The sequence below is a fragment of the Bombina bombina genome, chromosome 1 (assembly GCF_027579735.1).
Source record: "Bombina bombina isolate aBomBom1 chromosome 1, aBomBom1.pri, whole genome shotgun sequence".
NCBI lineage: Eukaryota > Metazoa > Chordata > Amphibia > Anura > Bombinatoridae > Bombina > Bombina bombina.
Genome location: NC_069499.1, coordinates 981,913,707 through 981,931,972, shown reverse-complemented (window position 1 = coordinate 981,931,972; position 18,266 = coordinate 981,913,707). Strand labels below are relative to the sequence as shown.

Here is an 18,266-nt window from a genome sequence, read left to right as displayed (position 1 = left end):
TGGATAAGTTCCTAGAGGTTCCGGTGCCCCCCGATGTTTTTCCTATACCCAAGCGGGTGGCGGATATAGTAAACAAGGAATGGGAAAGGCCCGGCATACCTTTTGTGCCTCCCCCTATATTTAAGAAATTATTTCCTATAGTCGACCCCAGAAAGGACTTATGGCAGACAGTCCCTAAGGTCGAGGGGGCGGTCTCTACTCTAAACAAACGCACTACTATTCCCATAGAAGATAGTTGTGCTTTTAAAGATCCTATGGATAAAAAATTAGAGGGTTTGCTTAAAAAAATGTTTGTTCAGCAAGGTTACCTTCTTCAACCAATTTCATGCATTGTTCCTGTCACTACGGCAGCGTGTTTCTGGTTCGAAGAACTAGAAAAGTCGCTCGATAAAGAATCTTCGTATGAGGAGATTATGGGCAGAGTTCATGCACTTAAATTGGCTAACTCTTTTATTCTAGATGCCGCTTTGCAATTAGCGAGATTAGCGGCGAAAAATTCAGGGTTTGCTATCGTGGCGCGCAGAGCGCTCTGGCTGAAGTCTTGGTCAGCGGATGTGTCTTCCAAGACGAAATTACTTAACATCCCTTTCAAGGGCAAAACACTGTTTGGGCCCGATTTGAAAGAGATTATTTCAGACATCACCGGAGGAAAGGGCCACGCCCTTCCTCAGGATAGGTCTTTTAAGGCTAGAAATAAGCCTAATTTTCGTCCCTTTCGCAGAAACGGACCAGCCTCTACTTCTACATCCTCTAAGCAAGAGGGTAATACTTCTCAACCCAAACCAGCCTGGAGACCGATGCAAGGCTGGAACAAGGGTAAGCAGGCCAAGAAGCCTGCCACTGCTACCAAAACAGTATGAAGGGATGGCCCCCGATCCGGGACCGGATCTGGTGGGGGGCAGACTTTCTCTCTTTGCTCAGGCCTGGGCAAGAGATGTTCAGGATCCTTGGGCACTAGAAATAGTTTCTCAAGGTTATCTCCTGGAATTCAAGGAACTACCCCCAAGGGGAAGGTTCCACAGGTCTCAATTATCTTCAAACCAAATAAAAAGACAGGCATTCTTACATTGTGTAGAAGACCTGTTAAGGATGGGAGTAATTCATCCAGTTCCAATAAGAGAACAAGGGATGGGGTTTTACTCCAACCTGTTCATAGTTCCCAAAAAAGAGGGAACGTTCAGACCAATTCTAGATCTCAAGATCCTAAACAAATTTCTCAGGGTCCCATCGTTCAAAATGGAAACCATTCGAACGATCCTTCCTACCATCCAGGAAGGTCAATTCATGACCACGGTGGATTTAAAGGATGCGTACCTCCATATTCCCATCCACAAGGAACATCATCAGTTCCTAAGGTTCGCTTTTCTGGACAAGCATTACCAGTTTGTGGCACGTCCATTCGGGTTAGCCACTGCTCCGAGAATTTTCACAAAGGTACTAGGGTCCCTTCTAGCGGTTCTAAGACCAAGGGGCATTGCAGTAGTACCGTACTTGGACGACATCCTGATTCAAGCGTCGTCTCTGTCAAAGGCAAAGGCTCATACGGACATCGTCCTAGCCTTTCTCAGATCTCACGGATGGAAAGTAGACATAGAAAAAAGTTCTCTTTCCCCGTCAACAAGAGTTCCCTTCTTGGGAACAATAATAGACTCCTTAGAAATGAGAATTTTTCTGACAGAGGTCAGAAAATCAAAACTTCTAAGCTCTTGTCAAGTTCTTCATTCTGTTCTTCGTCCTTCCATAGCGCAGTGCATGGAAGTAATAGGATTGATGGTTGCAGCAATGGACATAGTTCCTTTTGCACGAATTCATCTAAGACCATTACAACTGTGCATGCTCAGACAGTGGAATGGGGATTATTCAGACTTGTCTCCGACGATTCAAGTAGATCAAAGGACCAGAGATTCACTCCGTTGGTGGCTAATCCTGGACAATCTGTCACAGGGAATGAGCTTCCGCAGACCAGAGTGGGTCATTGTCACGACCGACGCCAGTCTGGTGGGCTGGGGCGCGGTCTGGGAACCCCTGAAAGCTCAGGGTCTATGGTCTCGGGAAGAATCTCTTCTCCCGATAAACATTCTGGAACTGAGAGCGATATTCAATGCTCTCAAAGCTTGGCCTCATCTAGCAAAGGCCAAATTCATAAGGTTTCAATCAGACAACATGACGACAGTTGCTTATATCAACCATCAGGGGGGAACAAGGAGTTCCCTGGCGATGGAGGAAGTGACCAAGATAATTCAATGGGCGGAGGATCACTCCTGCCACTTGTCTGCAATCCACATCCCAGGAGTGGAAAATTGGGAAGCGGATTTTCTGAGTCGTCAGACATTCCATCCGGGGGAGTGGGAACTCCACACGGAAATCTTTGCCCAAATAACTCAATTATGGGGCATTCCAGACATGGATCTGATGGCGTCTCGCCAGAACTTCAAGGTTCCTTGTTACGGGTCCAGATCCAGGGATCCCAAGGCGACTCTAGTAGATGCACTAGTAGCACCTTGGACCTTCAACCTAGCTTATGTTTTCCCACCGTTTCCTCTCATTCCCAGGCTGGTAGCCAGGATCAACCAGGAGAGGGCTTCGGTGATCTTGATAGCTCCTGCGTGGCCACGCAGGACTTGGTATGCAGACCTGGTGAATATGTCATCGGCTCCACCATGGAAGCTACCTTTGAGACAGGACCTTCTTGTTCAAGGTCCATTCGAACATCCGAATCTGGTTTCTCTCCAACTGACTGCTTGGAGATTGAACGCTTGATTTTATCAAAGCGTGGGTTTTCAGATTCTGTAATAGATACTCTTATTCAGGCTAGAAAGCCTGTAACTAGAAAGATTTACCATAAGATATGGAAAAAATATATCTATTGGTGTGAATCTAAAGGATTCCCATGGAACAAGATAAAAATTCCTAGGATTTTATCCTTTCTTCAAGAGGGTTTGGAGAAGGGATTATCTGCAAGTTCTCTGAAGGGTCAGATTTCTGCGTTATCTGTTTTACTTCACAAAAGGCTGGCAGCTGTGCCAGACGTTCAGGCGTTTGTTCAGGCTCTGGTTAGAATCAAGCCTGTTTACAGACCTTTGACTCCTCCCTGGAGTCTCAATCTAGTTCTTTCAGTTCTTCAAGGGGTTCCGTTTGAACCCTTACATTCCGTAGATATTAAGTTATTATCTTGGAAAGTTTTGTTTTTGGTTGCAATTTCTTCTGCTAGAAGAGTTTCTGAGTTATCTGCTCTGCAGTGTTCTCCGCCCTATCTGGTGTTCCATGCAGATAAGGTGGTTTTGCGTACTAAGCCTGGTTTTCTTCCGAAAGTTGTTTCCAACAAGAATATTAACCAGGAGATAGTTGTACCTTCTTTGTGCCCGAATCCAGTTTCAAAGAAGGAACGTTTGTTACACAATTTGGACGTAGTCCGTGCTCTAAAATTCTATTTAGAGGCCACTAAAGATTTCAGACAAACTTCTTCTTTGTTTGTTGTTTATTCTGGTAAAAGGAGAGGTCAAAAAGCAACTTCTACCTCTCTTTCTTTTTGGCTTAAAAGCATTATCCGTTTGGCTTATGAGACTGCCGGACGGCAGCCTCCTGAAAGAATCACAGCTCACTCCACTAGGGCTGTGGCTTCCACATGGGCCTTCAAGAACGAGGCTTCTGTTGACCAGATATGTAAGGCAGCGACTTGGTCTTCACTGCACACTTTTGCCAAATTTTACAAATTTGATACTTTTGCTTCTTCAGAGGCTATTTTTGGGAGAAAGGTTTTGCAAGCCGTGGTGCCTTCCATTTAGGTGACCTGATTTGCTCCCTCCCTTCATCCGTGTCCTAAAGCTTTGGTATTGGTTCCCACAAGTAAGGATGACGCCGTGGACCGGACACACCTATGTTGGAGAAAACAGAATTTATGCTTACCTGATAAATTACTTTCTCCAACGGTGTGTCCGGTCCACGGCCCGCCCTGGTTTTTTTAATCAGGTCTGATGAATTATTTTCTCTAACTACAGTCACCACGGTATCATATGGTTTCTCCTATGCATATTTCCTCCTGTATGTCGGTCGAATGACTGGGGTAGGCGGAGCCTAGGAGGGATCATATGACCAGCTTTGCTGGGCTCTTTGCCATTTCCTGTTGGGGAAGAGAATATCCCACAAGTAAGGATGACGCCGTGGACCGGACACACCGTTGGAGAAAGTAATTTATCAGGTAAGCATAAATTCTGTTTTTCTACTATAATTGCAAAGTTTACATTTACTCATCTAAAGTTTCATATACATTTACTATGTCTAGTAAAAAATTAATAATAAGACAAAGTAATACCTCTCCATTTCTCTTTTCTTTAAAGCATGGCGCCTCTCGTGCAACACTCACCTGAACTAATGTGCATTCCACAGCAGAGCAAGTGTTCAACAGTAATGAAAAACAAAGCTGCTGCACCTACAACTGCACTTCAGTTTACGTATCCGTGTTTTTCAAACAACCCTTATTCGGCTGGAAACAGCAGTTCCTCACAATCATATGTAAGTACTCTTTTACTTACACTTATGATCTACAGTATATGTTTCCTGCAGGAGGGAACTATTAATCTTGCATTTTGACTCATGTTCCACATGTGCAACAAACTGGTATATATGTTTTACTTTACAGACAAATCCAACCAGTAATACTAGAAGCTCTTACCCTTTGCTGGAGGCTGTTAAGCACCAGGAAATCCCAATACCTGGGACATTTTCCTTTTGCTATCAGCAGGAAATTGAGTCCACAAAACAAGCTTTAGCATCTCGGGCTAAAGCAATTCCTGAGCAAGTATGGATTAAAGTGGGAGGTGAGATCTCTTTGAATTGCTATTTTAGCATATCCTCAAACATGACTTGTCTAGCAATTGTTTAAGTTCCTCAATAACATAAGTATTACAATTGTAATCAGTTGTTTGAATATTAAAGGGACATTAAACACTTTGAGATAGTAATATAAAATGTGTAATTGTATGTAGTAAAGCAACTTTGCAATATGCTTTCATTATTTCTTTTGTTCCCTTTTCTTGTAATTTAATTCTGATTATTGTGAGCTTCCCAAATTTCTGTTAAAAGTGGAAGTGCAGACACAGCTGTAATCCACACAGTCATTGGTTGCACACTCTAGTAAGCCATTTATAACTAATTGGCCTTAGCAGAAAAAGAAACCTAAGTTATAATATGGTGACGCCCACTGCATTATGGTCATTAGATATTAATATTTAAAAAACTATTGTAACTGGAAAAAAAATTCATGTATACATTATTATTCTTAGGCTAATATTTGCTATCATTACATTATTCTATCAATGATTTATTTTGGGCTAGATTACAAATAGAGTGCAAACAATTTTGCGAGGGTTTTCACGATTGTTTGCGCTCCGTTTAAATGATGCTCATATTACAAGTTGAGCAAATCCTTACTGCGATCTCAGAGCTGTGGTTTACTTTTCTGAAAATAAAAAGTGTCATAAAACACATAAAAAATACATTAAAAAGTACAGTTACATATCTATACATATATAGAAGTGCATTGGAGCCCTTTGCAGTAGAGTGAAAACATGTAAAAGCATATTTATGCAATATTCATAATATATATTCCTATATATATATCTGTATATATCTATAATTTTTATAATTTATATATATATATATATATATATGTTTGCAAAAAAAGATCATATATATGTATTTATGAATCAATAGAACATATTCTTGTATGTGAAGAACATGGAATGTGCAATATTAATATTTTCATGTCGGGTTAACACACTTGAAAGTTTGTAATCAGCTTTGCGTGTGAGTAGGGTTTTTCCTTCTTAATATAAGGAGAGTCCACAGCATCATTCCTTTCTGTTGGGAATACTGAACCTTGGCACCAGGAGGAGGCAAAGACACCCCCGCCAAAGGCTTAAATACCTCTCCCACTTCCCCCATCCCCCAGTCATTCTTTGCCTTTTGTCACAGGATGGCAGGGAAGTGTCAGAAGATTTCAGAGTAGTTCCTTATATGGGACTGGAGTTTTAAGTAGTCTTGTCAGCCTCTCAGTGAGAGCATTGACAAAAGTTAGAGTCTGGAGATGCAGGGAGAGCCTTTCTGTGAACCCATCCAGACTGCCTGCTAACAGCTCCTAAGCAATCAGTGTTAACGAGTTTCACTGCCTGCATGTTTTTCACTCATGTCCATGTCAGGAGCGATGCTACAAGACTGTCACACTTGAGAGGCTGTGTTTCTGTTCCACTGCATGGATTCTGGTAAGATCGTTTAAATTTTTACATATGTTGAAAACGCTAGAAGACAGGGTCACAGTGTGGCTCCTTTTATCTTAAAAATAAAATCTTGGGTTCTCCTGAGGGGTGTTATTGAACAGTGGGGATTAATCAAATGTGATGCTTTGATTTTATGCTGCTTAATGTGTGAGATTTTATTGGGCTCATAAGCTATTTGTTATGTGGCTGGAGCGCACAGGTTTTTACTTTCACTTTGAGAGCTACGCAGTTTGTAGCTTGACACGCTTTTTCTCATAGCAGGGGTGGTCCTGTCTTGCGCCTCATGTGACCGGGAGTAGTCTCGCTTTCATTTCCTCTTTCCTGACCGAGCTGGCTGTCGGAGAAGACGCTATTTCTGTGTATTGTCTGGGTCTAGGAGGTGGTGAGTGCCCCAGCCATTGGGAGCATAAAGGTGCAGTTTTTGAGAAATAAAGATTGTTTATTTTCTGTGTCCTGCTGTCATTAGCTTAAGCTATGGAGGATTCTGATATATTAGAGGGTACTCCCTCTATTCCAAATACTAATACCTGTTTATATTGTGAGGAGGCTTTGGTATGCCCGCCCTCTCAATTATGTTCCACATGCCTTGACAATGTTATTCGGTCAAAGAAGGTTAACCCTTTTAGTACCACTGAACCGTCCAGCTCGTAGGACTCACCGTCCTGTGAGTTGCATACCCTTCATTCATCTCTTTCTACACACGCATCTTCCCATAGCACGCTTAATCCTTCATCTGGAGGGGGCCTTTTACAACCAGATTTTACTGCACAGTTACAAACGGCGATGTGTGCTTTACCTCGCCCTGCTAAACGCAAGCGGAATGTTAAACATAGCTCTCCTGCCTCGAGGTCATCATGTAATTTATTGGATTAAACTGCTCTGTCTCAGTTATCCGAGATGAGTTGTACTCTGAGGCTTCAGAGGATGAATTTTCTGGGACAGAGTCTGCTGCCTCTAAGCCTCCTGCTGCGGAGGAACCAGCCTTTAGATTTAAGATTGAACACTTAAGTTTTCTTCTAAAGGAAGTCCTCTCTACATTAGAGGTTCCAGAGGCCAAGCTGCCTGATGAACCTTTGATTCCCAAGTTAGACAGAGTTTACGAGGACAGGGTAGTGCCTTTAACTTTTCCTGTGCCTGTAAAGATGGCAAACATTATTAAGAACGAATGGGACAGAATTGGATGTTTCTTTTCCCCTTCGTCTTCCTTTAAAAAAATATTCCCGGTCCTGGACTCTCAATTGGAGTTGTGGGGTTCCGTCCCTAAGGTGGATGCCGCTATCTCCATGCTTGCCAAACGCACTTCTATTATGCTTGAGGATAGCTCGTCGGTCAGAGAGCCTATGGATAAAAAGATGGAAACTCTTCTAAGAAAGATGTTTCAACATACAGGATATTTGTTTCAACTGGCAGAGGCTGTTGCTGGAGCAGCTACCTACTGGTGCGACTCCTTATCAGAATTAATCGAGGTGGAGGGTCCCCTCAACATTATCCAGGAAAGAATTAAGGCCTTGAGAATTGCTAATTCTTTTGTCTGTGATGCAAACATGCAGATTATTCGCCTAAATGCTAAGGCTTCTGGCTTTTCGGTTCAGGCCCGTCGGGCACTCTGGCTGAAATCATGGTCTGTGGATATGACTTCTAAGTCCAGACTTCTTTCCCTCCCCTTTAAGGGAAAGATTTTATTTGGTCTAGGCCTGGACTCCATTATCTCTACGGTTACAGGGGTAAGGGTGCCTTCCTACCGCAAGATAAAAATAGCAAATCTAAGGGACAAGTTTCTAATTTTCGTTCCTTTTGTTCTCATAAATCCCAACGACAGCAGTCCTCCGATAAGCCTGAGCAAACCAAAGTACTTGGAAGCTGGTTTAGTCCTGGAATAAGTCAAAGCAGAGCAAGAAGCCCACCGAGACTAAATCGGCATGAAGGGGAGACCCCCGATCTGGCTCTGGATCGTGTAGGGGGCAGACTGTCGCTCTTTTTAGACGTTTGGTTCAGGCACGTGCAGGATTCATGGTTCCTGGAGGTCATAGCTCAGGGATACAAGATAGGTTTCAAGTCTCATCCACCCAAGGGCAGATTTATCCTCTTAATCCTGTCTTCCAGACCAGAAAATATTGAAGCCTTTCTGGAGTGCGTGCGGGATCTGTCCTCCTTAGCGGTCATTGTCCCGGTACCTATTGCAGAATGAGGTTTGGGATACTATCTTACTATTTGTAAGATTTTTACGAAGGTTCTAGGGGCTCTTCTAGCTGTTTCCAGAACCCGGGGTATAGCAGTAGCTCTATACTTGGACGATATTCTGGTACAAGCACCATCTTTTCGTCTGGCGGTGGTCCATTCGGAATCTCTTCTCTCTCTTCTTCGATCTCATGAATGGAAGATAAACCTAGAAGAGTTCTATTATACCAAGCACCAGGGTGGAATTCCTGGGTACTATAATAGACTCCATAGACATGAGAATATTTCTAACAGACCAGAGATGTTGCAAGCTAGCTTTGGCATGTCTTGCCCTCCGGACCTCCTTAAGGCCCTCTCTGGCTCAGTGTTTAGAGGTGATTGGTCTCATGGTGTCCAGCATGGACATCATTCCCTTTGCCAGGTTCCATCTCAGACCGTTGCAACTGTGCATGCTGAGGCAGTTGAACAGCAATCATTCAGATCTGTCTCAACAAATTTCTCTGGACAACCGGTCGAGAGAATCACTCTCTTGGTGGCTCTGTCCAGATCATATGTCCCGAGGGACATCTTTCGTAAGACCATCCTGGGAGATTGTGACTACGGACGCAAGCCTATCAGGAAGGGGAGCTGTTTGGGGTGCCAAGAAGGCAGAGGGCCTGTGGACTCAGGGGGAATTCTTCCTCCCAATCAACATTCTTTAACTTCGGGCGAACTTCAATGCTCTGAAGGCTTGGCCTCTTCTGGGTTCGTCCCAGTTTATCAGATTACAATCAGACAATATAACCTTGTGGCTTACATCAACCATCAGGGTGGAACGAGAAGCTCCCTAGCAGTGAGGGAAGTATCTCGGATTCTGGAGTGGGTGGAGGCCCACAGCTGTTCGCTTTCAGTGATCCACATTCCGGGTTTAGACAACTGGGAAGCAGATTTTCTAAGCAGACAATCCTTTAAACCGGGAGAATGGTCTCTCCATCCCGTAGTGTTTGCGGAGATATGCAACAGGTGGGGAACGCCGTAGATAGATCTCATGGCGTCCCGTCTCAATACCAAGCTACCCAGATATGGGTCGAGGTCCAGGGATCCTCAGGCGGAGCTAATAGATGCATTAGCAGTGCCTTGGAGGTTCAATCTAATTTACCTTTTCCCGCTGTTACCACTACTTCCTCAGGTAGTGGCCCGCATCGAGCAGGAATCAGTGATACTGATTGCTCCATCGTGGCCGAGAAGGATGTGGTTCGCGGATCTGGTGGGGATGTCATCATCTCTTCCGTGGAAGTTACCTTGTAGCAGGGATCTGCTGGAAAAAGGTCCTTTTGTTCATCAAAATGTAGATTCTCTGAGGCTGACTGCGTGGAGATTGAATGCTTATTCCTACCCAAGAGAGGTTTTTCTGAGAGAGTTATTGATACTTTTATTCAAGCTCGTAATCCGGTTACTCGTCGCATCTATCATAAGGTGTGGAGAACCCTCTTATTCTGGTGGGAATAGCGTGGATTTTTTATTTTTATTGAGGTAAAGGCAAAGCACAAATAGATCATATATATATATATATATATATATATATAAAGTTGCAGAAGTGTACGGCACTCACTAAATAGGTTCAGCTACCTGGTGCTCTCACTGGGAAGATACAAACAGTAGAACAGCAATGAATCCCACGGACGGGCTCCGTGTTGCAGCCAGGATCCAAATTGGCAGTATTTTACCAAACATTTCGGCTCAAACACGAGCCTTTGTCAATGGTGTACAAAACCAAATGTGAAATACTAGACAAACCCACACCTTAAATACCCACCCAGCCCAAGTGACAAACCAATCAGTATATGCATGCGTTAGACACCCACTCTCACAGGGCAAAACTTTTGCCGGGTTCACCATAGGCGCGGCGTGACGTCATCACGCTACCTCCGTCCCAGGTGAATCCACAGTGGCCACACGCGACCATAGCAACCAACCATAAACAACTGTGTTGTGTAGATGCGCAATCGGATGTAAAACTGACAGGTATTAGACTAAATATCGATCAGTGAGTGATCAGAACAACCCCACATAAAAATATAATAACAAAAAGGTATCTAACTGTTTGTAATGCAGAACAAACCTTATATATTGCTTTTGGAAAAGAAATGCTACATTAACCCATAGTTTAATAACTAATAACACAGCCCTCTATACCCGCAATATCAAGGCGTGTGGGAAGTAGCTAAGGGGGGGTAAGCCCCCAATGTATTTAAATTAATACAAGATGCATCAAGTGTAAGGAGTAGGTAGAAACTAAGTACTGGATGACTCCCAGTTGCTTACAACTCATTTGTGTTTGTACCAACAGCCAAAGTCTATGTTGACATTCAGTCCCCGAGGGGCAACGGTGTCCAAAGTGAAGATCCAGCGGGATTCCATTCTTAACAGGGCTAATCCTCTATCTCCACCACGTCTGTTGTGGGGCACATGATCAATCAGCATCACCCGTAATGAGGAGACAGAATGTCCCGCAGTTGCAAAATGTCTTGCAACTGGTTGCTCAGATCGTCCCTTATCAATCGCCTGACGGATTGCCGTTTTGTGGTTTGTCAAGCGTTCCTTGAATGGTGTCACCGTTTTGCCTATGTAAAATTTTGAACATGGGCAAATAATGGTGTAAACCACATATTCCGAGGTGCAAGAGAGTCTATGCTTTATTTTATACCTCTTGTTGTTGTGGGGATGTTGGAAGGATGTTCCAGCGATAAGATTGTTGCAAGTGACACAATTGCCACACTTGTAGCATCCTGGTTTCCCTCTCGTTAGCCATGTCTGTTTCTCATAACAGTGTGTAGGGTCACTGAGTACCAGTAGATCTCTAAGGTTGCTTGCTCGTTTGTATACCAACCGGGGTACCGGAGCATCCACAAAGAGTAGGCTAGTATCCTTAGAGAGCATCATCCAGTATTTCTTAATCACATTCTGGAGCATCCCAGATCCCGGAGTATAAGTGGTTATGAAGTTCATCCGCTTGGGCTGTTCAATCGTTATCCGTTTTGATATTGTGCGATTCTGAGTGAGTTTGCTTGCTTCACTTGTTTGTTGATTTATTAGGGTCGGTGGATATCCTCTCCCCAGAAATTTTTCGGACATTTCTTCGAGTTGTTTCTCTTTTCGGGAGTCATCCGTGTTGTTCCGGACGACCCACAGGAGTTGGGAGGAACTGACACCATCTTTCTGAAATCTAGGATGGAAACTCTGATAATGTAGAATAGAATTTTTATCAGTGGGTTTTTTAAACAAAGTGGTATGTAATTTATGACCATTGGGTGTTTCTACCCTGAAAATTTCCAGATCCAGAAAGTGAATCTGGTTATTGTTGTGTTCCATTTTGAATCTGATGGTCGAATCAAGGGCATTCAACCCTTCAACCCATTCAATAAGATTTTCAGGGGTACCACCCCAAATCATGAAGACATTGTCTATGTACCTACGATACATTCTGATGGGGTTCTGTCTGGAGAAAATATTGTATTTTTCATACATAGCCATATAGATGTTTGGCATACGATGGGGCCATATTTGACCCCATCGCAGTGCCCATAATTTGTAAGAAGTATTCATTCTCAAATCGAAAGTAATTTTTCTCCAGGCAGAACTCTATCAGATGCAGCAGGAATTCTACAGGCGGACCAGTATATAGTGGATTATCACTCAGGATTTGTCTCACCATATCTATACCATGACCATGGGGTATCACCGTGTATAAACTCACTACATCCATGGTAACTAGAATGTCAGTAGAAGCTAGGCTGTCAAAGTCCCTCAGTAGTTTAATGAGTTCAGAAAAGTCTTTAAGGTGGGACTGGGTATTTTGTACCACCGGTTGTAGGTAAAAATCAATAAATTCTGCTGGAGGCTGCATGAGTGATCCCCTGGCAGATACAATAGGTCTGCCATGGGGATCTTCAAGTGACTTATGGATCTTGGGCAGTAAGTATAGTATTGGGCAGATTGGATAATCAACTGAAAGAAACCCCAATACGTCATCATCAATTACCTCAGCTTGGTATGCCATACCCAGGAATTCATCAATCTCTCTTTTAAAAGGTTTAGTCGGATTAGACTGTAATTGGCGATAAGTGTTTGGATCATGTAGTTGTTTGTAAGCCTCACCTCTATATTGTACATAATCAAGTATTACCGTGGCACCACCCTTATCCGCTGGCCTTATGACTATGTCTCTATCAGTAGATAAAGACTTAATTGCCCGTCTTTCAGCACTTGTAAGATTATCTCTTGGCAGAGGCATATCCTTGTGTAGTTCAGTAAGGGTGGTTGTACAAATATGATGGAATGTTTTTATCGAAGAGTGTGTGTTAATCGGTTCAAAGGTGCTGCTTGCTTTAAATTGTTTTGGAGTCTGATCCCCTTTATCTTTAAAAAAATCTTTAAGCTTCAACTGCCTTTGAAATCTTCCCATATCAACCATCAAATCAAACAAATCGCAGCGGGGAGTTGGTACAAAAGATAAACCCCTATTAAGAACTCTTATCTCGTCACCCGTAAGAGGGCGTTTGCTCAAATTATAGATTATTGTGTCTTTTTCTGTCGTTGTTGGTTTTTTCATTTTGCCCCGCCCCCTCCTGAGGCTATCGCCTCGGGGCCTGCGGCTAAAGGGGATTTCTGTGCAGATCGTGTAATTACCCCGCTAGATGTAGTAGCTGTTGTGTTCTGAGTTTCACTTTGTGAAGAGTCCCCCCCACTGCTGTCTACTGTGGTGAGATTAATCCGTCTGTTCTTATTGAAAGGTATTCTCCTACGTCCACTCCAAGTGGTATCCCTCCCAAACAACCAACTATAGACCCTTGCCCTGTGAGAGTGGGTGTGTAACGGATGCATATACTGATTGGTTTGTCACTTGGGCTGGGTGGGTATTTAAGGTGTGGGTTTGTCTAGTATTTCACATTTGGTTTTGTACACCATTGACAAAGGCTTGTGTTTGAGCCGAAACGTTTGGTAAAATACTGCCAATAAAACGGAGTGTTTATGAAAATCCTGTGTGCCTGCTTCTTTTGGATCCTGGCTGCAACACAGAGCCCGTCCGTGGGATTCATTGCTGTTCTACTGTATATATATATATATATATATATATACATACAGGTGGCCCTCGGTTTACGACGGTTCAATTTGCGCCGTTTCAGAATAACGCCCTTTTTTTCCAGTCATGTGACTGCTATTGAAAAGCATTAACTGCTATTGAAAGCATTAGCACATGCATACATTAAAATAGCCAGTAGGTGGAGCTGTCCGCTTGTGTTGCAGCAAACACATGCAAAGAAAAGCAAGCCAGACGAGCTTTCAAAGGAACAAGATCTAGCAGCCACTTCCCTTAGATGCAGACTCAATGCAGAGAACTGTTTGCAGAAAAAGGCAAGTAAAAACGTTTTTCTTCATTAAACTTAGTTTGATTATGATACAGTCTGTTGTGTGATTATTTTGTCTTTGTTCATTAAACTTAGATTGATGATGATACAGTCTGTTTGTGTGATAATTTTATTAGGTGCGGTTTAGCAAATGTTTTTGTTTATTAAACTTAGTTTGATGATGAAACAATCTATTTTATTAGGTTAATAATGCTGTTTCGCATTTAAAGTCTTAATTTCAAAGCTTTAAAAATAATGTATTAGGTGTTACTTATGTCAATTTTGAGAGGGGCCTGGAACCTAACTCCCTCACTTCCCTTTGACTTACATTATAAACTGGGTTTCAATTTACAACGGTTTCGATTTACAACCATTCCTTCTGGAACCTAACCCCGGCGTAAACTGAGGGCTACCTGTGTGTGTATGTATGTATATATATATATATATAATACAGTTACATGACAGTGTTAAGGCTTAAAATCCTCCATTTCAAATAGGTAGATGTATAGTATAAACTCACTAATAATAGCAATACAGCGTTGAAGCTAAGGATAGTGCGTGAAATAATTAACTTATTATTGATGTGCCATATGTATTATAAACCCTCCTTGACACCCAGGAGGCCACTTTTGGACCTTAAATGACAAAATATATTATTTACCTAATGGAGAGTATTATGATAAATAGATAACCACTCGTGGGTTACTTTGGTTGAACCTCAGTTTTTATATTAACCATATGGAAGTTGTGTATATATAGTTAACTTTGAATATTATTATAGTAAACATTGAATCTTAATACTATAGGAATGAAAGTATAATAACTGCCTCCAACTGTTGGTTGGGGGGAGAATGAAATTGGTAAGCATATGCATATAGAGCAGGTAAATAGTATCATAGGGCACACTTTATATTTGATACACGATGGTGGAGCCGCAATACTACACTTCCACACAATTGCATAAGTCACCGTAAGGCATGCATGAACCGACCACTATCTATAAAAAAAACTGATACAGGTCTATGAATATAATAAGCAGATTTAGGGTAATATACAGTGCTAGTCCTCAGTTATCAGCAGGGGTCATACAATATGAAAGAATAGTTTGTACAGTAACCCAAATTAACTGTCTTCAGCTTTACGTTATGTGATAAAATCAGAGGGGACACCATACATTACGCACATTATACTGGCCTAGGCATCAGGCTTTGGAGCCGTCATCATATAATTAATTGGCGCTTAATATGTTTGGGAGTCTATGAGTATTAGGATGTCCATGTTTATGATACAGGAAGGTTAGACCCCATGCTTCAGGCTTGTTGGCCATCCTGCAAGATAGAACTCCTCTCTGGAACAAACATAGGGTGGCTTATGATGTAAAAGTCCCAGGGAGAAGGAACATTATGGCAGACCAATAGGTTATTAAAGTATTTCTGTTACACACAAGCCAGCATTAAACTCGGTGGAGATCTTCCCGTATTTATACCCACTTACGGACCGTCCAGTATATAACAGGATGATGAGTTCCCACCATTATGACAAAGTCCCCGGGGTAGAACCATGGACATCTGCAGCACACTAGGAAAAGTCCCGGTCAGTATCTAAGCTCCGGGCATGGGCGCATAAGGCGTCCTCTCACTAACCTATTCCAGACCGGGGAGCACAGGGGGTAAAGTAAGGTACATTCACAGCCCGGTAAGTGTGAGAGTTGGTAATCAAGGTAGGATCTTGTGAGATGTTTTATGGAGCTGTGTGTTCAACTTGCAGCAGCTGGACGGCCTCCGTATTCTTAACCTGGGAAGGGCCTAGATCTGGAAGACACAACCATATCTGGTGGAGCATGGCTCCCTTTACACCTTGAGTGAGTACTGCCCCTGCTCCTGTACCGGGAAGCGGTATATTTCTTGGTTCGAGATCCCCAACTGTTACAACAGGTAGCTCAATGCCATATGTCGCACTGAAACCAGCGTGAGTGTAGCGGGCTGGTAAGTCGCGCACTCTCTCCCTCTGTGCTGACAGCCGCTGTGCACTCAGTGAGAGCGAGAAGATATGGGTTCAACTGAGAGCTCCTTTCTCCCAGAGTGCTCTTACCTCCACTTTCTGGTGCAGCTCCCCGTTCACTTCTGAGCTCGGAGTCAGGGTGGACAACAACTGTCCCTTCCAGTGGGATATGTTCTTCCGAAGTAATGTCCTCCTCTGTAGAAGTGGCGGTTTTCATCATCATTTTTGGGGAGCTTGTTGCGCTCTTAGGGGTGCAAATACTGCCATATTCTAACGTCAGGTGGGCTGAGATGCTTAGAAGTTGGTCGTCTAGTAGTTTGGCAATAACGGCAATCAGTGATGTTTCTCTGGGGTCCATTCTATTTCAGTATGTTTAAAGCTTTCTCTCATTAACTCAGCGTAGGTTTTGTTTGTGTCAAAGTGCCTTCAGTCGAGCTGCTCTACCAGTTTGGATGGCCTGTCGCCAAGGCTTCAGGGTAGATGTAATAAAAAGTGGTGAGTAGCTCAGGAGCTGAAGCTCCATTCGACCTGAAAGATGGCCGCCTGGAAGTCCCCAATAGCGTGGATTTTCCTGGCATACAGTTAAGGTTGCCAGGATCCTATCTTTTCTCCAGGATGGACTGGAGAAGGGCCATTCTGCCAGTTTCCTGAGGGGACAGATTTCGGCCCTGTCTGTTTTACTGCACAAGAGGCTTGCAGAGCTTCCAGATGTACAGTCCTTTGTTAAGGCTCTGACTAGGATCAGACGTGTGTTTTGATCTAATGTGCCTCCTTGGAGTCTAAATCTTGTTCTCAAGGTTTCACAACGGGCTCCGCTTGAGCCTATGCATGAAGTTGACATTAAATTATTGTCCTGGAAGGTTCTTTTTCTACTGGCTATTGCTGCGCGCAGAGTATCTGAGGTATCTGAGATTGCGGCCTTGCAATATGAGCCTCCTTATCTGGTGTTCCATTCTATAAAGGCTGCCCTTAATACAAAGTTAGGTTTTCTTCCTAAGGTCGTGTCAGACCCCAACATCAATCAAGAGATTGTGGTTCCTTCCTTGTGTCCCAATCCTTCTTCTTCAAAGGAACGTTTGCTTCATAATTTGGATGTGGTTCGCGCCTTGAAGTTCTATCTTCAGGCTACTAAGGATTTTAGACAAACTTCTTCCTTGTTTGTAGTCTATTCCGGGAAGCGTATGGGTCAGAAGATCTCTTCGACTTCCTTATCTTTTTGGTTAAGGCGTGTTATCCACTTTGATTATGAGACAGCGGGACATAATCCTCCTTTAGAGGATTATGGCTCATTCTACTAGAGCAGTGGCTTCCTCTTGGACCTTTAAGAACAAGGCCTCTATGGATCAGATTTGTAACAAGGTTACCTGGTCCTCCTTACATACTTTTCTTTCATGTAATTAGCAAGAGTCCATGAGCTAGTGACGTATGGGATATACATTCCTACCAGGAGGGGCAAAGTTTCCCAAACCTTAAAATGCCTATAAATACACCCCTCACCACACCCACAATTCAGTTTTACAAACGTTGCCTCCGATGGAGGTGGTGAAGTAAGTTTGTGCTAGATTCTACGTTGATATGCGCTCCGCAGCAAGTTGGAGCCCGGTTTTCCTCTCAGCGTGCAGTGAATGTCAGAGGGATGTGAGGAGAGTATTGCCTATTTGAATGCAGTGATCTCCTTCTACGGGGTCTATTTCATAGGTTCTCTGTTATCGGTCGTAGAGATTTATCTCTTACCTCCCTTTTCAGATCGACGATATACTCTTATATATACCATTACCTCTGCTGATTCTCGTTTCAGTACTGGTTTGGCTTTCTACAAACATGTAGATGAGTGTCCTGGGGTAAGTTAATCTTATTTTCTGTGACACTCTAAGCTATGGTTGGGCACTTTGTTTATAAAGTTCTAAATATATGTATTCAAACATTTATTTGCCTTGACTCAGAATGTTCAACTTTCCTTATTTTTCAGACAATCAGTTTCATATTTGGGATAATGCATTTGAATTAATCATTTTTTCTTACCTTTCAAAAATTTGACTCTTTTTTCCCTGTGGGCTGTTAGGCTCGCGGGGGCTGAAAATGCTTCATTTTATTGCGTCATTCTTGGCGCGGATTTTTTTGGCGCAAAAATTCTTTTCCGTTTCCGGCGTCATACGTGTCGCCGGAAGTTGCGTCATTTTTTTGACGTTATTTTGCGCCAAAAATGTTGGCGTTCCGGATGTGGCGTCATTTTTGGCGCCAAAAGCATTTAGGCGCCAAATAATGTTGGCGTCTTGTTTGGCGCTAAAAAAATATGGGCGTCGCTTTTGTCTCCACATTATTTAAGTCTCATTATTTATTGCTTCTGGTTGCTAGAAGCTTGTTCACTGGCATTTTTTTCCCATTCCTGAAACTGTCATTTAAGGATTTTGTTCAATTTGCTTTA

General features: G+C 42.9%; 1 protein-coding gene across 1 annotated transcript in view; it reads left to right on the top strand.

Moving 5' to 3' along the window:
* The window catches only part of TCFL5 (transcription factor like 5), a 450,805-nt gene that overhangs the window by 98,969 nt on the left and 333,570 nt on the right, over nt 1-18,266 (top strand). The window contains exons 2-3 of the mRNA XM_053716082.1: nt 4,338-4,508; nt 4,651-4,817. Coding sequence (XP_053572057.1) covers nt 4,338-4,508; nt 4,651-4,817 — 338 coding nt within the window. The remainder of the gene's footprint in view (nt 1-4,337; nt 4,509-4,650; nt 4,818-18,266) is intronic.